We start from the raw sequence: 26,047 nt of genomic DNA, 5'->3' as shown, positions 1-26,047 counted from the left end.
AGAAGATGAATCAAAAATACGTATGTGAACGTGATGGACGGCGAGTCGACTCATGAACATGTCCTGCAGTGTGTTTTTTGGAAAAAAGACAGCTGGTGGAGGTTTTCGCTGCCCCACCCAAACTGCGAAAGACAAAACAGTGTGAAGTGATGTCATTACTACCGCTTATGCAAACCAGCTGTGTGACCTTATGGGCTGCATGGGATTTAAAGCCTGTGTGTGTGTGTGTGTGTGTGTGTGTGTGTGGAGCACAGATGTACTGTATGTATGCGCACATGTTTCATGTGGTTCAAAAGCCCAGCGCTGTTTCCACTCGCTCCTCTGCTTTCACTCGAGACAAAACGAGGCTGAAAACACGACACTTCGTAGAAAAAAAGCTGTTGACTTTTTCACATTTTTTTTTATTTTTTACACGTTAAATCCAATTTAAAAAACAGGGTGCTAGTAAAATGAAACAGATTGGAGTGTTAGAAAATGAAATGATACAAAAATTGAAAGGAATAATCCCATTTATATGTCAAAATAGTTTTCTTTGTTCCACTTCGACTGATAAAACATCTGCAGTTTCTTTTTATACTTAATCTCAGCGGGGAGGAAAAAGTCAGTCCTACCGTCCTGGCCTTTCGAACACATTTCTTGAAGTTGTGACCCGGATCCAGTGGTGGTTCTAGACCAGTTTTAATAGGGGGGCCAGGTTGGGGCCAGTTTTTTTGTTATTAATGTAGACTCCCTGTCAGGGGGGCCACAGGGGGGTCCAGACTCAGAGTTACGGGGGCACTGGCCCCTGTTGCCCCCCTCTAGAATTGCCCCTGGTCTGACTGTATATACACACACAGCCATAAAAAGTCCACTTGGATTAACACCTTCTAAAATTGGCACTGTGCAGCAGTTGGCCAGTCTTGGATCGTAGATGACCACATTTAACCCAACATATTACTGATGCAGACTACCTGTCGGGGGGGCCACAGGGGGGCCCAGACTCGGAGTTACGGGGGCACTGGCCCCTGTTGGCCCCCTCCCTAGAACCGCCCCTGCCCGGATCACAATTTGTAAAGGTGCCACAGACGTTCATATTTTTAGTACAACGTTAGCTATGACATGAAATTTCTTTGGCACATAGTAGGAACATTACAGGTGTGAGTACACACGATACAAACAGTACAAAACAACAACAACAACAACAACAACAAAAAAAGGCACCATACTATACATACCGTTCAATAGAATACTGATAGTAAAAAGAGCATATACAGTATATTGAAAAAAGAGAATAACACTGACGGATGGAGTCTGTTGGTCGGACAGTCAGTCTTCGTGACTTCTCAGCAGTGACGGCGGAGCCACTGTAATGAGGCCTGTTGGCTTTGTGATTGATTTCCACTCCAGTCTGCAGCGACAGATTGGAGAACTCCTCGCGGCTACACCTCTTCAAGGAAACGCTGTGTGATTAAAACAAAAAAAACTTCCCTTACTCCTTCCTCCTCGCCATGGGGACCGAATGCAGCTCCTCACTTTGTCGACTCATATTCTTTTTTAATTTTTTTTTTTACAAAACTGTACACGTAACACGCACGCTCGGACTCGTCATTCACTTCACGCACACTCGATCGACCAATCCGCCGCTTCCCGTGAACCACGCGCACATACAGTAAAGCAAGATTAGACGCATGTACGGACACACGTACAGTCCACGCACAGTACGGATGCAGGTGTGGGAATCTTGAAAGCAGACACACACACACATACACAACCCACTGATCAATAACTCAATCATTCAAAGGAGACCAGAGCCCGACTGATTTTCTCTCCGAGAGGTCTGTAAACAGATTCCAAGGCAGTGTGATTTGTTTCCTCTTCGTCTGTCATGGCTTTTAATGATAAACTAAGAAGCGATTTCTTTTATGTGCTCGCGCTTGTGTTTGCTGGCGAAGGGTTGACGGGAAGCTTTTGAAACCTGATGTCATGCAGAGACGCCGGTGGCTGTGACTCCAGGGGCCGCAGTCATCACGGGAACCAGTGCTGATTAATGCTAAAAAACAGACTTCTCTTCCCACCCAGAACCGCCCATCTCCCCGTCCCTCGCTCCCAGGCCGCCTGCCGTCAACAACCCAGGGACCGAAGCCTTCGTCATCACCGGCATCAATCATCGCCGCCATCGTCGGCGCCGTCATCAGACTAGTTTTTCCTGATGTTTATCGAGGCACGCGGCCAAAAGGAGGAGGCAAGGGGAGCGTAACAAGAGGAGCGCTGATGTAGAGTCCCTGATGTCCACTTTGCTGCGGACTTTCTGTGGTGGGTTTAGAAAAGGGAGGTGAGTTTGCATAGGTGTGTGTGTGTGTGCGCGTGTGTGTGTGTGTGTGAGTGTGTGGGGGGGGTAGTTCGTGGGCTGCAGTTGTTCGTAGACTCTTTCACAGCTCGGTGTCTGCCGTCTTGGTGGTGGAGTGGCCGTTGGTGGGAGGAGGGGGCTGGGTCTTGGCCGCCTCGGGGGACTCTCCGTTTACGCTGGGCTTCTCCTGGGTCTCCGGAGGGGGGTTGAGGGGGGCCACGGAGACGAGAGTGTTTCCCTGGTTCTCCTGATCGGCCTCCTCTGCCTGCAAGTGCAGCACACGTGGACAACGCATCAAGCAAAAGGCTGGATAGAGTTCGATGAGATTTTGTTTGAAAAAAATACAAGTAAGAAATCACAGTTTCACATGTGATCGGATCTTGTTTTGCATGTAGATGAAAAAATTCCAAGTGTGCAAACAAACCGTGTAAAATGAAATCACATCACATCAACAATTTCACACATTTACCATGTGAATATGAGATAACATCTCGTGAAATGGGCGTGCAATTTGCTTTTCTTCACGTGTGGACAAAACAAAACAAGAAAAACACATTTAATTATCATAAAAAATACAGAGAATTCACAGTGAACGGCTGAAATACGTCATTCATTTGGACACAAGGAGTAGGAAGATGTGAATACTCGTCAAGTCCAATCATGTTTTTTACTCATGTTTTATCAATATTTACGCCCGCATGGTTGAGCTCAAGCACCCACCTCAGAAAGGGGTGCACGCTATCGCTTCTAGCTTCGCAAAAAAAGGGATTTTTTTTCTTTAAAAATGGTGTAAATAACGTCTTTTAAAAGCAATTTTTATGTTTTTATTTTCATTTGTTTTTCAGTCTCCAGCTACTTCGGTTGTTCAGGAGAATGCTGCAACGCCGTTTTAGTGTGAAGCTCCGGAGATGTTTTGTGGGCTACGATACTTCACCCGACCTTCCATCAGACTGTGATGGCTGATTAGATGAAGACCAAATCTTTATTTCTGAAACTGAACTGATCCTTTAAAGCCTCCATCGTGGCGATTCCCTTGATTCAGCACATTAAGAGGGAACTGCTTCACTGCGCCGTTGTGAAATAATCTGAGGCGGTTTAAAAATGAAGCGTTTGGTTTGACGATCAGACGCATTTCTTTCACGCGAGACGAGCACGTCAACACATGCTTCCACTAGAACCCCCGCACCCTTCCAGCGTAGCTCATAAACACACGAGCACGATCTCTAATGTGGTTCGAGATCACGTGACACAGCTGCGTCTGGCTCGCGGAGCTCTGTGGATGAATGAGGCAGCAGCGAGCGGGGCGTGGGTCTCTGGATAGCGCACGCTCTCTCTTTCTCCGCGCGCTCTCTCTGATAGCCGGCCAGCAAACATTCCCTAATTAAAAACACTGGCAGCGGTTGAATCCGAGGGAGGAAAAATAATGCCGATTTAATTCGAACGCAGTGGAACGTGAACCTTGCCCCAGAAAATCTATGCGTTGTGTTGCTGCGGCTGTAATGAGGGATGTGGTTGCAGAAACCCGCAAACACAGCTCTACAAAGGTGTTATATTCATGACACCTCCGGGTCACATGTCAGGTCATTTCAGATCAGTGTTCAGGATTAAAAACAAAAGAGTTGTGAAAGCAACTTCTATGCATTGATTTTCAGTTGATGTCCTCCGTGCTGAATAGCGTTCATCCCGTCCGGTACATCGCACATCCATCTTATCTAAGAAGTAAAAACAAAGCGCTTACCAGCTTCACTCCGTTCTTTTCAGGCCTGCGCTGGCATTTGCAGTAACCCACAGTGATCGCGACGGCGGCGAGCAGACCAGAGACCAGTAATCCCACCAATACGGAGGAACCTGATGATGACGGGGCCTCGACGTTTTTCACACCCAGCTGCAAACGAGGTGAAGAAGAGACATTCGTGAGCAACAGTGTGTGTGTGTGTGTGTTTTAGGGGTCGTTAATAAGAAAAGAGAGGCTTGTGTGGAATCGCCTCAGTCATCCAGTCTATTTGGTTGTGTTGTTTACAGTTCACCAGTTAGCCGAGGTAAGCTAAGCTAACAGGCTGTTCCAAATCCACAACATGTCGTGCTCACACTGGAAAACTGACCATTTTTTAAGTATGCATCACTAAAAAACGTAGCCGTGCACAGAGATAATGGAAACATTCTCAGAGCCACAAAACATTTAAAGCAACATTACGCAGGAACTGGCATTTTGTGCGATTTGGCGCCCCCCACAGTTTTTCAGTGCAACACCAACATCGCATAAACAAACTCCAGGTCTGCTAACAACTTGTCAGACGTGATGTTGGCGCCAACTACGAACAAAAGGTTAAATAATGATAACAATGTTACTGAAATCTGGATCATGAAAACATTTTAGCTCTAGAAATATCTTGAGTTATCCAGAGAAAGACATTTATTTTTTTCATTCCAAAGTGGCAGTTTGATGTCCAGCGTTCATATTTTAGTTTTTTTGTTCGCCAGCTGCTGAAACAGTTCATCACCATGATGATGATTCGTATTTTAGCATAATACTGTATAAAGTTAGTTTGTAGTTTCACTTTGGGAGCTGCGGTGAAGGACTTCCCTTACAAAAAAGCAAACTTAAGCACGATTCAAGTATATTTCCTATGTTTACTTCATGTAGTAAGTACACTTATACTAATAGTATACTAACAAGCGTACAACTTCAGTCTTAAACCGGCCCGCTTTTCATTTATAAAGTAATACATATGACTGCACTTGTAGTATAGTGTAGGATTAGTTAACTTTGAGTACACAACTAATTTTATTTTGTACTGCACCTATGCCGCTAATTATACTTTAAGTAAACATATTGGTTCTGGTTATATACTAAAAAACGCACACTAATAGCACTCTTAAAGGGACAGTGTGTAATATATCTAGTATTTAGCGCCATCTAGCTGTGAGGTTCTACATTGCAACACTCCTTCGCTCACCCCTCCCGTTCTGAAGACGTTGGAGACGTTCCGGAAGCTACGGTGGCCCTGACGGACAAGAAACTCATTTTCAAAATATGGACTCTCTCCCAACAGCGTCGAGTATTTCTACTGATTCAAGTAATGAGGTAAAGATGTAGTTAGTTATTAAGGCTATAAAACTAGAGGTTCCCTCTCAGTTCCGCAGTCAAGCTAGCTCTGAGCGAAAACGCGTTTAGCCTCACTACGTAGTACCATGTAGTGCTTTTTGTCCCTCTCGGCAGTCCGTAGTTTTTTAAAACCGGAAAGACATGGCGGCCTCCATAGAGCTTGCCCGTGTTTTGTATATTCAGATAGGTAATTCTTCGCTCAGGAGGATAAGTCAGATTGTTGGCAGAGGTAATTGTGCACCAATGAGGACTTACTTATGAACGAAGACGTTGATTTGAGTTAATAAATTACTTAAATCGTTACACACTGTCCCTTTAAATAGTCTTTTTTTGTTCATGGGACTCGTGGTTCTTTATAATCGAGCCGGTGTCACGAGGCGTTCTCCTACCTTGTCTTTCAAAGCTCCACTCTGGAGCACTTTGGCCACATTTTTCAACTCAGCTGCAGGGGGAGAAAGAATAAAGAACGCATTACGTCACAAATAAATGTGATATTCAAGGTATTATAATCTGATGGATGCCGTCGGTACCCACCGTCATCACTGGCAATCTGCACCACCTTGCCTTCTTGGAAGACTTTCAGTTCACACTTGTCTGTGTTGCACCAGGGCGCAGGGTCGGCCTGGATCAGGCCTTTAGTCGCTTCCTAAAAGAACCGTGACCAGATGGAGCAGATGAAGTGTTTTTGTTTAAAAAAAAAAAAGGGGGGGGGGACGGGAATCACAGAGCAACTCACGATGTGAATACAATTCATGAAAGATTGCTTCCAGGAATTCTGTGATAACTGATACATCACAAGACAATCATCTAACGACATATATCACAGTATCTGTCCGGCTGGAGAAAACAAAAGGCCCCTGAAAATGAAAAGTGACGGTCAGTTCCACAGAGATCGACATAAAATGAGATGAAACAATGTGTCAAAGAGTGAATGGAGTCTTAGTTTAACACCTCTTTAACACGCACACCGACTGCAACTTGTCTGTGGCCGCGTGCGCCATCGTTCAAATGTGGAAAAAAACCATAAACTGGCAGAAAGACTCGAAAACAGTTCTGGAGTTAAAACTGTTAAAGGGGAGGGAACAATTCTGCTTCACTAAAATCTTTCCAATCTGTGTTAATTAGGTTTACAGAAGTTTACACCACGAGAAGTTAGTTAGCATCCATTAAGAGCGGCACGATTGAATCAAAATACTGATGTTTTTGTCTGCAGTGTGACGATAATTGTATTACTGCTGTATCGATATTTTGTTCCACCCCTCATGTCAAAGCCAAAATACATTCTTGCACTAATTCATGATCATTTACTGAACAAACTCAGAGGACTAAAACAGAAATCAAGACTTGTTTCCTGCAGGACATTTCATGACATCATGAAAGTGCATCACACAATCAAACGTGAACTTGAAGGCTGAATGAATGAATTTCCCATTTCTGGCGTAACAACTTCTCACATACACGGACTATCAACATTTTTCTCCGACCGACAAACAAATGTGTGTTCCGGATCTTTCCCCCAGCGGCCGTCGGCTGCACGTAGGCCTTCGTGTGCGTAACGGAGACAAAATGCTCCGGGATGGAAAACTTGCTCGACCACACCTTTCTTTTTTTCCCACCTTAACCCTGAACTATGATATCACCTCGTTGCACAACTTTAGGATCTGCGACTTGGGAGCTGTCTTCATCCTCTGTAATGTGATCCAGACAGCGCTCGGTGTTTCCCGGAGGGACCAGTGTGAGCAAAACCCTGAAATCCTCAGCTAAGTTGGGAGTGGGCCCACAGCTGGACTCTGCTGCAACACCCAGATTTGTGAGGCGGGGAGGAAAGAGCTCAGCGCTCCAGTGGAAGCGCGTCCTCCTCCCCATCTGTTTGTGTCACTTGTGACCCATCACGTCTCAGGAATCCTGCTCGTGCTCCGCTCCGTTCGACCTTGCGTGGCCTCCCGCGCCCGCGGCCGGAGTTCAGACGAGCAGATTTGCATTTAAACAAACGCGACGAGAGTTCATTTGATACGGGGGGGGGAAAAAGACGTGTGAAGGAGAAAAACGTGTTTTTTTTTATTTTGTCACATTAGACACTGGCGCGTGTACCAACTGATGACATGCGGATTTACACTATGAGAGAGGGCTTTCTTATTTTCCACAACTTCAGAGCGTTGCTGCTTTATTCGATTAGCTGCCTCGATACAGGCTGTTCCTCTATCAAGGCCTGTTCACTCACTGCTGCCTGAAGAGAGTAGCCTTGTGTGTGTATCTTTTGTTTGCTTCGTGCATTTTGAACTAATCATCATCTGGCTCCGGCTCCTGGCACGTTTGTCCATGTTTAGTTTCAGGTTGAGTCGGGCGGATGACTTCTGCAGATGGTCCCTGGCTCTGCGGACGATACAGCAAAGACACGAGCGGAGGCCGACCGAAAGCGCACCGCCTCGGATCTGACCTGCCGCTTTTTCGGCTCTGGTCACCTGGACTGACGGCGCTGCGCAACACAACGACAATGAGTTGTGTTTGAACATCACGCGTTCGCTGTGCTGTGAGGCGTTACGTAACCGTACATGCAAGGGGGGGGGAGAAAAAAAAAGCTTTAATTGTGAACTAACGTGGCTCAAGTTTGGAGTATTTTTTTGAGGCATCTGATGTAAATAAACAACCCCGAAAAACACCTCTATGTGGAAGCCACACCCTCAGTTTTACTTCTTTTGTCTTAAGGACCCCAGAGCAGCAGAGAGGAAACATCACCCCTCCTCTTCATTATTCTCCCGCCAGAGTCTCAAAGATTTACAACGCCTGAGGAATGTCTGAGAAAAGATCTGCCTTTATCAGGACCATATTTCCAACTGTTGCTCTTTAAATCTCATTAATCTTCTTCCTCTAAGTGCAGTGAGCCACTTCCTTTGGACCCAAGGTCTTGGGGGGGGGGGGGCAGATAACCGTCTCGGTAAAAAGGAACACGTTGCTCAAAGGTAACCGGGCTCGGCTTTAACGTCTCATTTCACTGTGGTTTTAAACGTTGTGCAACTGTTGGCTGTGGTTGGCAGTGAGGAGACGGCTGCTGTTGGAAAGTGAGTGATGTGAGGGTGATGGTAGGATGTAGCTTTGGCGGCGGCGGCGGATTGATATCTGATGAGAATATTCTACTTTCACAGCCACGTTTGCGAGAGTTTAAAGGAGGATTCCTCAATACTCACACAATCATCTGTTGCTACCTCGAGTTTGACAGCGCTGCCTTCTGGGATGTCCTCCTTTCCAACACATTTCACGTCGGGCTGTGGAGAAAGAGAGCCAGGGTCAGATTGACAACATGTGCAGCACGCTATCACGCCACATCAAGACATCCACTGTAAACACACTGTCCTTCCAAAATAAAAGCACCTTTCACAGAAATATCGGTTACAGTGTTCAACGGCATGAAAAAGCTGGCACGTTCAGTCGTTTGATTTTTTCAGATGTTGCGAAAAGAAAGAGTGTGAAGCTCCATCAGCTCCCGGTGCAGGCGGGTACTCACCACCACTAATGTAACAGGGGGGGGGTTATAAGCCTCAGACGGTGGAACCACGCCAGCTCTGCCAAGTGGTGCAGCAGTGGTTCCTGAGGTTCCTGAAGTATCTACATCCTGGAGGTCTTTAACAGGTACAGTTACAAAAGTCATTTGTGCATCTCCGTGAGCAGCAGTAGGGGAAGGTACTCCTCCGGCGGCATCAGTGGCAGCGGCACCTACATCTGGGGCAGCTGTGGCACCTGCACCTGCAGCTGCAGTGGGGTCTGCAGCACCTGGCGCTGAGAACACAATCCAAGGACAATGCTTTTACTCAAAGGCACATTCTGGATTTAGTTGAGGTGTTGTGTTTATTCGGGCTCCTACCATCACTGGCGTCTCCAGGTGGAGCAGCTGTAGGTGCGCCTGTGGCGTCGTCTTGACACATCACCGCATCTGCACGGAAGGGAGACACAGAGGCAGACAGGAAGTTTAACACCCCAAAACATATCGTCACTCACACAGTTTTACCATGGATGCTGTAAGCTAGCTGTGGGTTAAAACTCTCCGTTTCCCTTTCCTTTCAGCCTAAAATTGTTGACATCTTGGAAAAGTGGAAATGCAAAAAGTATGCCGAATGAGCTGCTAGCATTTCCTGGTTGCAGTGTGCTCATGGATGTACAGATAGCTGCCATGGAGTGACTTTTGATACTGGAGAAAACATTTAAACTTGAAGATTCTCAGGCAAGTTCTGCAGTTATAAGGTGCTCTTCTTTTCCTGTGGTTTCCCAGCAGGTTTACGGATGTTTACCCGTGATTGGAGACATTGGAGTGTAAGTCAGACTGAAACTTAAAATATTAGCATCACATCTGCAGATTTTATTTCGATAAGAGAAGTGAAGGACATTTTACCAAAATCGAGTGGGTACTAAGCAGGGGCGGTTCTAGGGGGGGGCAACAGGGGCCAGTGCCCCCCTAACTCTGAGTCTGGACCCCCCTGTGGCCCCCCTGACAGGGAGTCTGCATTAATGATACAATGACAGATTTCTTGCAATGATTTTGTTCTGAAGGGAAAGGCAGAAATAAAGTGTCTCGGCAGTTTACTACCCAATCAAAATTGCTGAAATTGTAAACACTGCTTTGTCTGAATGAGGGATTTATCCTTTTTTCCGGGTTGTATGTGCCCCCTAACAAAAAAGCCGGCCCCAACCTGGCCGCCCTATTAAAACTGGTCTATAACCGCCACTGGTACTAAGAAATTCAAAGTTTAATAGTACCTCACTTGTCTCATCCTGCTCCTTGCAGTTTCAAGTGCTGGTCGTGTTACCACACTCTCTAACTTCTCGTTTGTTTCAGAATGCAGGTGTGGTTTTAAAATCTGTTTCCCTACCTTCCTCCCGCATCTAACTGTATCCCTATCCTCAGCAAGTCGCCTTCTGAGATGCATAACCAGACCCGAATCTTACCCTAAACCCCAACCAGTTATCTTTCCTACGCCTTACGACAGACTAACCAAAGCCATAACCCCAACCGTGGAGGGGGGCGCTTCAGGAAACAGAGTTAAACAGGAAGGAAACACTATTCGAGGGGGGAAACAGTAAAAAGACGTATGGTACTGTATCTCAGTCTGAAATCAGAAGCCCACACTCAGTGGAATGTCTGTGCGAGTGAGGTCAGGGCAGACGGTTTAGTTTGAACAGCTCGGCCTGGTGAACCAAACCTCATGCCCGAGCCCAAAGATGCCAAACCAATTTGGCATGTGTTCTCAGGGGCTCCGTCTAATTAGTAGCCACATATGGGCTAATTCTCTCTGTCTGCAGCCTATGCAAATAAACAGCTCAGCCAAAAGGTCACGGCCTCCTGACTACACATCCACCCCCTGGGAAAAGATCCAGTTTCTGCAATAATCTTGGGGATTAAGTCGGGTGGTGCTGAGAGCTCTCCGGCGAAGAAAGGTTAAGAAAAGTAGGAAAAGGATTCCCCCGTCAGGTTCATGTGAGGCTTTTAGCTAAATGAATGGATTGAATTACCTGTTTTGAAGTCTGAAGTCCAACAGCAGATTAATATTATCCTGCTGATTTAGCCAAGCAGGTAATTTTATTAGACTGGACTGTTCAATTATAGGGCGGGCAATTTTATCTTATTACGTCCACAAACAGAAGATATTCCTGAGCCGCTGAGCTCATCGTTCCTGCTCCCACTGCCACAGACACAAAGGAAAACACAAGCAACTATTAAATTGTCACTGAGCGCAATTGAGGCTGCGCATGTGACGTGAAAGAAGGCAGAAAGATGACTGAGAGGCGAGATTGTTATATTCCATCCTGTGTTTATTGATTGGTTGGTTTGTGAGCACGATTACACAAAAACTACCGAGTGGATTTCCATGAAACTTGGATGGAGGATGGGTCTCGGTCCAGAATAGAGCCCATTCAGTTTTAGTGCCGATCTGGGAATTTGTTCTCGCTTTCTCTGACATTGTGAGATACGGCATTTTTTCAACATTTTTGTAAACTTCTCAGGGAATATTGCATGGATCTGGGAAGGCGTTTAAACTAATTTTGCTTCATTAAATCAAAGCAATCTTTGAAAACACACCAAAACACACATCTTAAATGTGAAAGAGGGGGAGTTAATTTGGCGTACTTGACTATTGCACGTAAGCATATTGCTGAAACCAGACATTGTGCAGCCCTGAGACGCATCGATATGTGTTGAGAGAGAACTCATTTCCAGTATGAATCAGAGGCTACAGCAAAGCAATCCCATCCATCTCGCACCGTCGTTTCTTAACTCTCCCCTCCGGATGGAAGGAAACCAATAAAGTGTGTAAACAGCTGAACATCTAACCAAAACCACGCAGCAGTCAGGGAGGAAAAGTGTGTTTGATGAATCCCTGCCGTTATTCAGTGAATCACCACCAGATACATTTATATTAATCAATGGGGGCGAAAATTGGACGCCTAGAGATTGTTTTTGCAATCACACAAACACTCTGGAATAAGTTCCCTGCACCCCAAAAGGAAAAAAAGTGGTGTTACGTCATGTCTCCCCGCCTAGCGAGTGGCCAACATAATCAAATGTTTGCAACACTTTAGACCAGGCTCTGCAACATATGTCTCCCTCCCGCTGTGTGTTGTATCTCAACAGTGGCGTCGACGGGCTGAACATCATCCAGAGCTGCTCATATGCTCCATCTTAACCGGCCTAAGTGGGCATAAATTGTAATGTTTAACTGTGCGCTATTAGGGCCTTCAGCTAATTGCCGTCAGCTTGAGCTGCTGTGTTTAATGGAGCAATAACGCGGGACAAAAAATGTTTAGCCTCCACGCCATCGAATCAACCTCGTTGCTCAGTTTATGTTTCATCAGGTATAGAGATTTTTAGTAGGACAAATAGCATCTGTGGAATGTTTTTAAAGCACTTCTGTGTCACCAGTAAGGTATTGAGTGTTGGAATGCTGGAATAAGCGCAGTTATTTATGTTTCGAAGCTGCCTCCCCGAGTGTAAATCATCTTATTAACGGGGTCCTTTTGTTTGAACACATAACATGCACGGACGAAGACAAAGGGAGAGACACAAATCTGCACGCTTTCCATCGCCACGTGATGAAACTCCATGTCGGTCGTTTGCACACAGTAACGGTCCGCTCAGTGTGGACGCAAGACACCTCAGACAGCTGTGTGAGAAATCTCACTGTGTTCTCCAGCCGGGCCCCCTCAGCATCAACACGAAGCCTTTTCGGACCTCCAGTCTCAACACAAACACAGGAGGAACATACATAACGCTCCAACTCCATAAACACGACCTCGGCCTCTCTCCAGAGAGGGTTTTTTTTTTTTTTTTTAATGGGCTCAGAGAGCAACGCTGCAGACTGCGTGACCTTCCGAGTTCAATCCTGCTCTTCACGACTGAACTACATCAAGTGGATTTCCTGCACTGGCTGTCCTCCTTAAAAAAAACAAAACCCTTCAGCCTGGGTGTTCCAGTCTTTGACGCGGTGTGCGGTTTGTAAATCTGCCAGATGTAAAGAGCTAAATCGTGGGTTAAGGAGAGGAGACGATACGGTCTAAGGCTGGTGAGTGGCAGTTCAAATGCTGCGCTTCTTTTTTGCCCGCGGTCGGACGAATCCGCGGCAATTATAAGGCACGACAAAGGCAGATATTTCACCACCAAACGACAAATGCAGTTTGGTGGATGCTTCAAGTGCCGCACAGCACCATGCGTGCCCCCCCCCGGCAGCCGCTTTGCTCTGTCTGTGAAGATTTACACGACCAGAGCCATAATTGTTGACATGTTGCTGGAATGTGCTGCAGCTACTGACTGTACTTCACACGTTCCACTTCGAAAAACGGCAAGGGAATGTGCTTAAAAAAAAATCACGCCGTAAACATTCAAAGAATCAAGCACATAAATAAAAGCAATCTAAATCCTGAGGAAGATTGTCAAGAATGTTTTTTTCTCTCGTGGATTATATGTGGAGAAATGGATTAAAGAAAGGCCATTACTGAAGTGACAGCCCTGCATTCAAGCATCATCACTTACTACTTTAATTCTCGGGTCTATTCCAGACTGAAAATAAATCATATTAGGAGACTGAGATACACACAACAGCACAAAAACCTGATGTAACACTTCAACCCTGGTTGAACCGATGCATGCCGTGGAGCACACTGATGAGATTAGCGCTGATGTGAGACTTCCAGAGTTTATCTCAGCGTCAGGTAGTGAATCACACGTTTTCCAAGGCATTCAGACTCCGGGTTTCCTTCCAGACAAACTCTGTTCGACCCTCCTCTTCACTGGGGAAATACTTCTCCGACGCCCCATCTTAAACACTAACGGACAATCCTGACATGAGTTCACGGACACACACCTACAATCACACAGGCGGTGGGAGCGCAGACATCATACTGAAATGCTGCTTGTATAAAAACACACTTGAACTTTTGGTGTTTGTGGATCCTGTTTTGTTCAGTGTGAAGTGGAGTTTCAGGTCCAATCTGGCAGCGAACGGCTTTGATTTCAGCGTTACTGCAGTGACGTTTCTCGACATTTTGTTTTGTCGCCAGGACAAAATGTCGGCACTTAGCGTTTTCTGCAAACCACCGATACGTTCAAATATATGTGTCATATTTTATGTTTATTAGCTCACTTTTTTGTCAGGTGGCAGAAGAGACGGTGGCGGAGTTACATCCAGGCAACAAGGATTGCAAGCCAGTGACCACAGTTCAAGACTGGGTTTCAACATTTCTTTGTGTTAAACCCCCTGAATATTTATTAGGTGGACCTTGGGACAATTTCTAACCGTTGTTTGTGTCAACCAGAAATGGGTGTTGCGACATCTGGCAACATTTGTGTTCCAACATAACCAGGTGTTTAAAGTCAAAACGTGATCATGTCCGACCGGTAACCAGGTGTTTTTTCATACTTACACCTGACCAGATCATAAGCACAACATTAGCCTTTTTTTAGACAGGGCACCAAGCCGCCAATTTGCCCGTCCTTTTGGCGGCTCGGTCCGCGGTTTTAGACAGAGTCGGGCAAATTGGGTGTCTGTTTTGGTCCGCCGATTTTCCGCCTCGTCTGCTATCTAAAAACGAGGCGGCAATGTGCCGGCCTCTGCGTGAGGTGGGCGGAGGTGTCGATGACGTACACTGTTGTGCGACCCACAGCCGGGAAGTTTTAAAACCAGGAAACAGCTGATCACAGCAGTCAGTCCATCACTTCATCCGCGGACATTAAGATGAGCAACTGGACAGCCGCTGAGATCCAGGAGATGCTAGCGTCTCCTCGGTTTCTGTAACCCCTTAGAAAAAAGTTGTTTATTCAAGTGTACAACAAGTATACTTATTTTATATTAAAACTGAGGCAGTATACTTGAAGTGTACTTTTTATATACTATATTTTATATACTTAAGAAAAGTATACTGACGTATACTTGGCTTATACCGAAAAGTATAAAGAATAGTCTAAGACTAAGTACATTAATACTTAGACTTACACTTATACTTTAATACTAAAGCTTATAGTTGTACTTCGGTATACTGTAACGCCCCTTGTGGACTGTGGCGCAAAGACTCTTGGGTATTCTGCTGTTGTTGGTGTAATTATGGTTTGTGAATGTGGTTGTGAATAAGATGATGTGTGAAGATGGTTGCGGGTTAATTCACATCCTTGTTCTGCGGTTAAATTGTGTCGAGCTAACAAAGATGATAAAAATGTTGGCACCGTGAGTGAAGGGGTGTTTTCTTGGAGAGACTTCCCGTCTGTTGAGCTGTGGGTGTGTGTGGTAATAAATGGTAAGTCCCTGGCTAGAGTTTGCCAATTTACAAGTACTACTACTTAGTGTATCTTGATTTAAGCACAGATTAAGGTGAAATCACTGACTTGCGCATACAATTTATTTAGCAGAATAAAAATGTTTTTCACTACATACATTTGCTTTGAGGTGTTACCCCTGTTATAAACTTACATGTTAATAAACTAAAATGTGGACTAGAAGTATATACTTAGTACACTAGTAGTATATAGATGAGTGTACTTGAAAGTGTACTTCTGTAAAATTAAAATGACCTTATAAAGTATACTTAAAGTATACTTTTATAAAGTTAAAATGTTCCAATTTAGTCCGAAGAAGTATTAAATTAGTATACCTTCTAGTATGCTACAAGTACATGGTCCATAGTATACTTGCTATACTTATACTTATACTCAAGCATACTTAATAAAATGAACTTCAAGTATACTACTTTTTGCTAAGGGGCTGTTTGGTTGTGTTAGCTTGTTGTTGTCGGCAAGCTAAGACCGGCCGCTACTTTCAGATTAAAAGCGCCCCGCTAAGAACCCAGTTCTGAACTCCAATGGGGTGCAATGTAAGCTCTTATTTTGAAGTCATATTCGTTGTCACTGTTCACAGCCCAACTTCGAGCTTCACGTCACGTCACATGTTTACGCCTACCTCAGAGGCGGCTTTTGGAAAAGGAGGAATATTACGCCTCCGTTTTAGAAAGACAGGCCGGCACATTGCCGTTCTTACCTTGGAGCAAATGTGCCGCCTTTTCTATCTAAAAAGGGCTACTGTCTCAACATGATAGGTGCACCTAAATGCACCTAAAAAATTGTAAAGTTGCAAAACAAACAAAGCTTTCGGGGTCGCAAAAACAAAGATTATTTGATCTACGGCTGTGTTTCTTTGCTGTGCTCTGGGATCTGGGTAAAGCCCGTGCTGAGTACAGTGTTATCAGAACCGGCAGCAGCTACAGCCAGAGCTACAAACATTAAAAAGCCCAGGCTCTGAACCTTAGTTTCTCCTTTCAGCGGGGCTCCATCTCCCCCGTCCAGCATTTCTAGCATCAGGCTTGAGAGCCTCTTTTTTTTTGTCCGGGTGAAATTGGTCCCCGAGGTTTAAGATCAGTCGAGCTCACCTTCAGCAAGAACAGAGGCGTCAGCGCGTCGCATGAGCTGATCGTTAACTAAACACAATGCTCTGCCGGCCTTTATCACCCTCTGCTATGTTTCACTTACAAGCAGCTGCAGCCAAACAGATTGCAGGCGTGTGTGTGTAAGATAGAAAGGTATTTTGAACGGTGCTATCGGGTCCAATACTCATTCAACCTGTCCCAGTCTTTCCCATTCCCATATACCAAGTGTGTCAGCCATTGTGAGGCATCTTTTACCCTTCCTGCTATTCTAGGGTGGGGAAGAGCGAGGAAATTGTGAGTCAAAACAAACATCAGCTGCATTTCCGCACTAAACAAATCAACATTTATTCCCTGGAACTACTTTTCACTAAGCTGAAGGGTTCCTTCGGCCTACTGGTGTCTACGTTTGAAGACGTTACACATTTAGTGACACATGAACCACAAAAAAGGGGCATATTATTATAAAAACGGTGGCTGGTAAAGTGCTTTACATAACAGCTGCAAGCAGGGACTTTACGTGGGGGTTAAAAATAATGTCCCTGAAACTTTCTTATTTAATTTAGACTGAATTCCTCCAAAGGTTCCTCGTCCGTGGGTGAAGCTCCTGCAGTGGAGACGCAGCTTTGTGTCACACGTTTAAAGGGCGCAGTCAGAGTATGAGCAGGGGACAGCAGCTGCAGAGAGCCTCCTCGGGGAGCGCTTCCCCTCCCTTCACATGTGCTGCACCGTCAGAGAAATGTGAAGTCTCAGACGTCATAACTTAAAGGGGGAGAAAAGCTCCGGCTCTAAATCTTGGGACTTGCATTCGACCTCCACCCAGACCATGGAGACAACACCTCGGCCGTCACGACGACGTGCCACACCCTCCTCCTCTCATTACTGGTCCGTGTCCTCTGCTTCCAGATGTCCACAGCAGAGCCCGAAAGTCTCCCTCTCCTACTTTTTTATCCCCTACAAGGAGAAATGCCACTCAAGCTCGAGTCAAGAATGCAGCCTCACGGACCTCTTGAGGGAATTTCGGGACAAAGAAATGCTCAGCGAGGGTGGCCAACAAAAATGGAAAAATAAGGCTGAGACGGCAGCTAATCATTTTTTTTATTGATGTCTAATACATCAGTTTTTCCAATTAATTATTAAACCTGTAAAATTTCCTCAAAGAAGTGACAAACCCAGCCAAAGAAAAAAGGAGCAAATCCTCACATCTGAGAGAGCAGAACCGCTGAATGTTTGGACTTTTTAATGGATTGTCAGAATTGTTTTCGGTCTAATCGTTCCAGCGAGAGACGAGACGATCCTTTGTCCACGTAAAGGCATGATAGAAAAAACATGATCCTGCAATCACACACGCACCTTCTTCTAGGTAATTTCGCCCAACTTCTCAAGTTGTGAGAACACTTAAAAACAGTGTGTAGCCATGGAAACAGTCCACCTGACAACTCCTCGCTATAACAGCGACAGAATAACTTCCAGGGACACACCGCCCGGGTCACCGAACGTGAGAACTGTTTATGTTTCTCCACAGACGGGTGGCAGAAGTTGACTTTTCCAGCCTGCCCACGCCCATGGTGTTTTCAAACAAAACATGGGTTTGAAAAAAAAAAAGAAAGAAAAGAAGAAATTATAGGAATTAACAACAGGCTCGTGGAATGTTATCCATGCACATCCTTTTACAGGATGTGGCTGTCACAGCGCGGGGCACTCAGTGACCTCCTGGGGCTGCAGAGGTCAACGTGCTGGGGGCTGCAGATAACAAGGACTGGCTCTGGATCACAGACAGACGCGATTACGTCCTCTGGCTCAGAGGGACAGTTCAACCAAAAATCAAAAAATACATATTTTTCCCATTACCTGTATCTGGTTTCAGGTTATCTATCCATTCTGGTTGGAGTTGCAGAGTTTGGGAGATTTTGAGCATAGAAAGTCTACCTTCTCTTGAATAAATTGGGACTTTGTGTGATGAGCTTCACGTAGGAACCATTTTTCTTACTGCTGGACTGCACTTTATCAACCTGTGGAAGGAAGCCAGAATATACCTGATGCTTCTGAACACACGGGATGTAAACATTAACGGCATCCTCCCCGGCTGAGCTGTAGCTGTAACTTTACCTTGTACCTCTCCGTCGAGAAAAACAAAACCAGAGAATGAAAAGGTAACGCTAAGCAGCTACTGACCGTTGTTTTTATCCAGCTCCTGATGTACCCATTAAAATAGTTTTCACTATGGCGGAGAAACTTTAAACCCGTGTTTCCAAAACAGTCCATCCATTTTGCTGGTTAATTAGAAACTGGAAACAGCAGCTGCTCGGAGGGGCCGCAGCAGCGATCTGCTCTCTGCTCGCCTCTCTGTGTCGGAACCAGCGCCGGGCTGCAACAGCAGATGTGCGTGGACCGGTTCCTGCTGCTGTTTTAACACGAGGCTGTGCGGGGAGAGGTTGTAAAAAGATATCGAAACCTATAGCCCCAAACAATCTGGCTCTGACGTGAACCGAGGCGAAGAAAAGAGTCCGGAGTGGGATGGAAGGGACTGAGAAACAATAGTGATAATGTGATCGCCTTCCAGACACGGCTGAACGCTGCAGCTTTGCCTTGAGTAGGTAATAACCTGAAGAGAAACTCTTTCCACGTATGACAAAGGTGTCCAAACTCAGGGCTTTCAAGAACAACAACACGGCGCGGCCTTGTGTTTTCAATTAGGAAGTATAAAGAAGGGCTTTAAGGACATGCCTTTTACCGAACATTAATTACCAGGAGCAATTATTCTGGCAGACTAAAGGCCTCAGTCGAGGCTCATTAAGTGCTTTTATTCCCCAGGGGGAAACAGCATACCCCTCCATAAAGACAGCCCGGCCTGGTCGTCCAACACACCCGTTGCTTTTTGTACTGGTGTTTGGCGCGACATCACGGTGACCTCGGATCAATCAGGGGGGGCCGGGATGACACAAGAAGCGGAGAGTACGCTTCCAGGTTCCTGTTTGGGAATACACACAATAATCTTGAAGGCTGCTCGTTCGCCAAACGTCACTGTAGGGGTGATTTCAATCCGGGTGGTGATATCTCGAGTTTCTCCGCCTGCTCCCGCCAAATTTTCTGGGCTGAAAATGCAGGAGAAACCGGAGGAGAGGGTTTTTTTCTCTCTCCCCCCCCCCCCCCCCCCCCTTTAAGCTGGTAAAAACCAACAGCTGTAAAATTGCAGCAGGGTGCCAGGGGAACAAGGAACAATAAGCTCACCAGAACAGCGGTAATTGGAAAAGGACGATTTGCATGCGTCTGCTTTTCATTAGGATTGTTTCGCTAGGTAAATATTGTTGCTAGACGATCTACAGTATTTGTCCAGGTCAACTCCTTTCCCTGCGCGATCATTTAGTTGGCGGCGACGGTGGCTTTGTTTTTTCCCTGCCATTGATATATTTTCTTTGGAAGAGAGCTGCTTTCTAATGAAGATCACTTAAAGGGAGAAAACACACGTCTCAAAAATGCACCCGGCCTTGTTATCGTGACTGAGGGCTCGCAGGCGAGGCAACAGAACGGACACTGACGACAGGAGGCGTTTGTTAGAACATCTGAATGATTTCAGCTGCAGCCTGACCTGGCTCCCTCGCAGTGGAGAAATCACACTGAAGCAGATTGGCAGCCTGACAGAACACAGGCTCCAGGTTTAATTACTTTGTGAGCTCACGTGGCTCCTCAGCCATAACTTTGGGCCCAAGTGGACACACACCCTAGCCTGACATAAGACGTCTATCTGCCAAGGCTTATATAAAAAAAAAAGGGCCCACGCCCTCCAGCAGATGACGTGAATCCAAAATTCACCATCACAACTTGGGAACCGAAAGAATGCTGGCCGATAGCCGAGGGCCATGAGAAAGACAGTGGCAATATTCTGCCCATGTTTGTGTTGGATGCAGGAACGAAGCTGCTGTCTGAGAAACAAAGTTTCTGAGACCTGTGTGTTGATCTCGAGGTTTACATGAAGCCAGCGCTGACCAGTTTAGAAAATGTTCTCTTCTTGTATCTCTTCAGTTCAGGTTTATGCCATCTCGAATGACTTGTATCAGTGACAGACGCTTAAAGACGTCACCCAAAAATGCTCCCTCATCACGATGCTGACGGAAAGTCATGTGAATTTTCAAGTCCGCAAAACATTTCTGGAGCCTCACAAACAACACAGCGCTGCAGCATTCTGCTAAACAACTGAAGCACAAAGGGACTAACTGTCTCCAGCAGTCCTGAGACCCAACACTGATTTTAAGAGACCTTATTCACACCCTTTCTTTGAGCTGTAATCTTCACTGTAGCGTGATGCACCCCCGTCTGACGCGGGTGCCCACACGCGACTGCACGTCAAGGGTGTAAATATCGTCTTTTTTAAATCAATTCAGGACCTCCAGAAACCATTTTATGCATATTTTTTTTCCCTCTGTTGCTTTTTATATTGAAAACACGTCCTCGTCTACTTCAGTTGTTTGGGAGAATGCTGCAATGTTTCTGTGAAGCCCCAGAAGTGATTTTGTGGTCAGCAGTGCAGTTTTTGAGAGAGGAAAATCAAGCTCAGAATTTTATTATTTACAATAATAATGAGGTAATAATACAAACTCAGAAGTATTTATCTTTTCCGTAAGTGAATAAACAAGCTGCTCTCAGAGGAAAATAAGGTCCCCAGAACACTGTCTGAAGCTAGAGAGGTGGCAGGGTCCGCCAAAAACAGTAAAAACGGTGTGAAAATGTTTTTATCCTTCAAGGTCAGTTTGTTTATTCAGTCATGAAAACAGTCACAAAATCCCTTCTGATTAAAATTTCTTCCCAAAAACTGCACAATGCACCTTTAAGTTTGTGTTATACAGAGGATATCTGCCGAGCGTCGACGGATCTGATAAGCAGCTCACTGCTATTCAAGGATAAAGGCTTCAAAATGAAATATCTGCATGAGCCTGAAATGAATATTTCTGCTGATGTGAGCCTGCAGATGACACTTCAATCTGCAAACCACCGACTCAAGTCGTGATGTGTCTGCATCTGCCAGAGGGCCAAAACAATAAGAGGAGAAAATAACAGTATGTTCATTCCACTATAAGATCGAGACTTGATGTTCTCTGGCAAGAACCCAATCTCCTGCATCCAGCACGAATACATGCCCACAAAACGTGGAATGTCCCTACCACGAGCCAAATATCTCGGTTTAATGTGGTAAAAATCTAACAGCGATTGTCACAGCTAATTCAGATTCCCATGAAGTTTGGACTTAGCAGCATAAACAGTCGTTGCAGAGCAGGACAAGATGTTTTTCCTCTTCTCCAGAGCAGATTCAAAGCTCGGGTTTTCCCCCACTACGAAAATCTCGAGCGCGGAGACGGCTTATAACGTAGTCCAAGAGGGCGTTGGATGACATCATCCCAACCTCGCAGCCCGTGCCCATTTAAGCGCTACATATTTGCCCGCCTGCATAACTACTGAATGACAGCCATGGGAAGTGGGAGCACAACGCTAAGTGTGTTTGCCCAGCTGTCCGGCTGATTGGCCTGCTTATATATGACGAGGATGTTTGCTCTGATAAACGCAGTCAAACACGTTCAGTAATCAAGAGCATCAAAGGCTCTCATCCCGTCTCTCCTCCATCCCGCCCTCCATCCCGCCCATCCTTTTCACTCCCATTTGCCTCAGTGTTTCTAACCTCCAACTCCAAACTCAGCTGCAAATGCTATTAAAGGGTAACGCCACCAATTTTTACGCACTAAAGTGCATTTACAGGTCTTAGGAAGCACTACTGCATACATGAAAACAAAGGAGTATAAAGCCTTCTGATGCCTCAGAGGAGAAGCTGCATTTAATCTGACAAATCCCCTGTAGTGATGTCATACCAGTGGCTAAATTGCATTGTGGGTAATGTAGGCACCAGGCTTTGAGCAGCACACTCCTATGACTCCACAGTTGGACATGTGATGTATAGTCTTAGAACAAAAGATCAGAGTCAATACAGCAGGAACAGAAGTATCAGCAACCATACGTCAAAGCCCGGTGCCTACATTACCCACAATGCAATTTAGCAACGAGTGACATCGATGGATACAAATAAGGCTTTATACTACTGTTTTCACATTGACAGTTGTACTCCCCCAAGACCTGTAAACACACTTTAATGTGCAAAATTGGTGGAGTTACCCTTCAAACACGCTTTAGATACACAAATTTGTGTGTATCTAAAGCGTGTTTAAAGGGTAACTCCACCAATTGGGGGAGTACAACTGCTGGTTGCTGATACTTCTGTTCCTGCTGTATTGACTCTGATCTTTTGTTCTAAAACTATACATCACGTGTCCAACTGTGGAGTCATAGTTGTGTGCTGCTCAAAGCCTGGTGCCTACATTACCCACAATGCAATTTAGCCACTGGTATGACATCACTACAGGGAATTTGTCAGATTAAATGCAGCTTCTCCTCTGAGGCATCAGAAGGCTTTATACTCCTTTGTTTTCATGTATGCAGTAGTGCTTCCTAAGACCTGTAAATGCACTTTAATGTGCAAAATTGGTGGAGTTACCCTTTAAACACGCTTTAGATACACACAAATAGAATTTGTTACATTTCAGATTATGTCATAATATTATAATGTGATATTGAGGTGATGTCACATTATCTCATGCTTTAAAATGCACTTTTCCCATAAGCTACATTGCATAATTTTCAAACATCAGACAAAAAAGAAGATTTATTGCTCAGGCTCTACTACAAAGCATGTTTTTTAAAGTCAGCTCAGCTGCCTCGCCCACTTGCCCCCTGCGGGGCTAATGACATCACCGCCATCAAATCCGATGCAGCACTGACAAAACCTCACAAAACGATTACACAATGTGAACGATACGCAGTCAGAAAGACGCAATGGAACACTTCTGCATTCATCAGAAAAAAGAGAAACTTGACAAAGAGTCTTCTTTATGTAGATCAGAACATCCAGAGTGGAGCGTGAAACATGAAGGAATACTGACGTCATCGGGGGGGGGGAAAGACCTCTGAGCCATATATCGCCGCGGCCACATAGTCCTATATTGTTAAGAAGTCAGCGGTGGCACAGATCGTCTCTTGTAACTCGGCTGCTGGTGCAAAACGTATCAAAACAAAAATAGAAACAGCCTCTCGAGTACACAGCTGATCGACGCGGGGCAGGATGTCGAGGCAGTAAACCACTGCATACGTTTAAGCGAGGGGGAGTTTTTTCTTCTTTTTCTCTGTTTTCTGGAGCCATATGTGACCACGCCTCTGCAAATTCACACCGCCGTGCCGGTTGGACGCAGGTGTCAACAATGTCGCGGGTCGGTGTGATGGGAGGACCGCTGTTGGATGGGTTGAAGAATGAGGACGGGTCAACAGACTCCAGGCGACACCCTCGTGATATTCTTAACGGAAGAAATCAGGAGGTTTCTGCTAAAACCCTGAACAGAGGCAAGAGGTTCGTGCGCCACAGAGAAATATTTTATTCTAGATCATTTACCTGCCGTGCACATTTGGAAAAAAAAGAGACGAGTGCGGCTGTAATCAAAGTAATGAATGGCTGAAAACTAATTCCTAATCACAGCGATAATAATAAGCTGATTCTCAATCAACAGCACTCGTAAACAAAAGAACACACAGTTGATTAAGTCGTTGTAGGATGTCGTCCCTGTATGGCGTCTTTAATTTCTTGTCGGGGAGTGCCCGGAGTAATTAGATTTCCATGTCAATCTAATTGCCATCTGTGTGGCTGCTGATGCGGACGGTATGCGGTGCGCCTTTTTTTTTTTTTACAGTGCAAACTACCAGCATGTTCCTCCATCTCATGATGTTTTCCCCTTTTAAAGTAAGCCCCTGGTTATTTTCATCAGTCCGGGACGCTCCGGACTGGCGGCACTCCTCCTCAGTGCTTCCCAAGGTCACTCCGCAACACTCGCCGCCCCCCCCCTTCCATGTGCCCATAGACGGGGCTTGATAGTTCTGCAGAAGTCGTTACATCGGGGCCGAACTAGAACCAGCCCCGCTTTACAACCGAGCGAGGCAGCTACGCCGTCCAAAGCCATACATCACCCTGCAATTAGCATCAGGCCTCAGACTGACTTGGAGTGGACTGCCCAAGTGCGTCCACAAACTCTCGCATGTGTGCATGAAGTACCCTCACAGTCGCACGTACGGCGCCGCGCAACAGTGTTCTTATTTTAAGCATTAAAAAAAACAAAAAAAAACCACATTCATCTCTCGAGGCTGCTAAATTCTGGTTCAAACAACACATTAGCTCCAGCCAGGAGCACTGCAGGATGGGAAGCGTAATTATCCTCAGCAGCAACTTCTTTTCCCACTGCTGAGCAGAGCCTTTTGTGTCTGCAGCTCACCGGGCCTCTGTGCATCTGTGTGCAGCCTCATGGTGAAACACATCAAACACGCCCCCCCCATCCCCTCCCCGACAACTAGTTTGTTAAAAGCCGCCGTGGATGCAAACATACAGAAAAAATGTCTGGAAACGCTCGGAAAAACAAAGGAACGGCAAAAACAATTCCGCTCCACGCATTTCATCAAACTCCATGTGGATATATGACTTTTCTCCGGAGAGAATCGTATATGGAGCGCATCAGGGCTGCAACAAGGAGGATGCTGTAAATAAGAACCATAAGTGTACTCACTGCTGAGCAACAGAGCGCAGAGCACCAGAACTCCCGCCATCCTCCTCCAGAGTCCATTCATTCTCCACATGGGCGCAGCCATCCTCTCTCTCCGGTCAGACTCCGGCGAGCTGTGTGTGAGAGTAAAAAGTGCGGTGAGTGATAATGAGCGAGTGTGTGAGGGCAGGGGGGGGGAAGCCGGGAGTTTCCTGTGAGGTCTAAAGTGAGCGGGACGGACAAGCAGGATAGAGTCTGGCTTGTGTTCTGTCGCTCTTTATACGGCCCCACTCCTTTGGCCTCCCTCTCTCTCTCTCTCTCCCTCTTCTTGCTCTTTCCACACCCCTTTTTCTTACCGCCTTGCTCCTAACTCAGTTTTCCCCCAATGCAGCCGTCCCTGCCTCCTCCCTTGTCCCCCTGTGTTTGCATGGCAGGCACCAGGATGACATGATAGCGGGTGAAACTCGACATCCTGTTGAGCTTTATCGTTATTGGCGGCTTGCGTTTTTTTGTGGCTCAACGGTTCCTGCGATGTTTGGGTGGGGGGGGCTGGTGGGCTGTGGTTGCACTTTGGGAAAGTTTCAGATGATGCTGTAGTAGATGAGGAACAAATACACGATGTTTCCAGTGGAAAAGGAAGTGCACGCTGGCTCACAACTTACGGATTCGGTTCTCCAATGTGAACACAAATTTGAAAAAAAAAAAAACAGAAAAAAAAAAGGCTTCAGCTTGACTTTGGCAGTATTTGCAGAATAAAAGGTGTAGAAGAAAGCTGATTGTGTCTTAATTCTCTGCAGTGAAGATGCACCTGGTAAACAGGAAGCGCTCCTCCCGCCTCCCGCTCGCTGTGTACATAGCTGAGAGGCCCGTAAAAGCACATGGCGTCAGACACAACTTGGCCCCGGCTTTTGTGTGTCCCTGGACAGATGACTAACAGCCCATAGTGAGTCATCTGTTGAACCACAGGCACACATGCACACTTCCACGTACCGTGCACACCTTGTTTAAAAACGCCGCTACACACATACACACACGCTGACATCATGGACGAGGCGCACATGCTATTTCATAATCGCACCACATCAGCAGAAAGTGACAAAC

The 26,047-nt window shown here is 45.8% G+C and overlaps 1 protein-coding gene across 1 annotated transcript; it reads right to left on the bottom strand.

Moving 5' to 3' along the window:
• Positions 1-404: 404 nt before the first annotated feature.
• On the bottom strand, positions 405-25,232 carry cd34 (CD34 molecule). Its single transcript, XM_030421776.1, has 8 exons — positions 24,971-25,232; positions 9,292-9,360; positions 8,935-9,206; positions 8,618-8,695; positions 5,967-6,078; positions 5,822-5,874; positions 4,065-4,211; positions 405-2,591 (listed from the first exon to the last, which is right to left on the bottom strand). Exons 1-8 carry the CDS (start codon positions 25,050-25,052, stop codon positions 2,409-2,411), a joined length of 996 nt encoding a protein of 331 aa, XP_030277636.1. The 5' UTR covers positions 25,053-25,232; the 3' UTR covers positions 405-2,408.
• Between the last annotated feature and the right edge of the window lie 815 nt (positions 25,233-26,047).

Source organism: Sparus aurata, chromosome 7 (assembly GCF_900880675.1).
Source record: "Sparus aurata chromosome 7, fSpaAur1.1, whole genome shotgun sequence".
Taxonomy (NCBI): Eukaryota; Metazoa; Chordata; class Actinopteri; order Spariformes; family Sparidae; genus Sparus; species Sparus aurata.
This window is presented reverse-complemented; position numbering and strand designations above follow the sequence as displayed.

Bases quoted from the DNA above. Each gene is read 5' to 3' on its own strand.
- cd34 (XM_030421776.1), bottom strand. From the start codon at position 25,052: ATGGCTGCGCCCATGTGGAGAATGAATGGACTCTGGAGGAGGATGGCG. The intron at 8,696-8,934 runs GTGAGTACCCGC...CTTTCTCCACAG, and splicing joins CCCCTGTTACATTAGTGGTG to CCCGACGTGAAATGTGTTGG. The intron at 4,212-5,821 runs GTAGGAGAACGC...CCTCGTTTGCAG, and splicing joins GTGGAGCTTTGAAAGACAAG to CTGGGTGTGAAAAACGTCGA.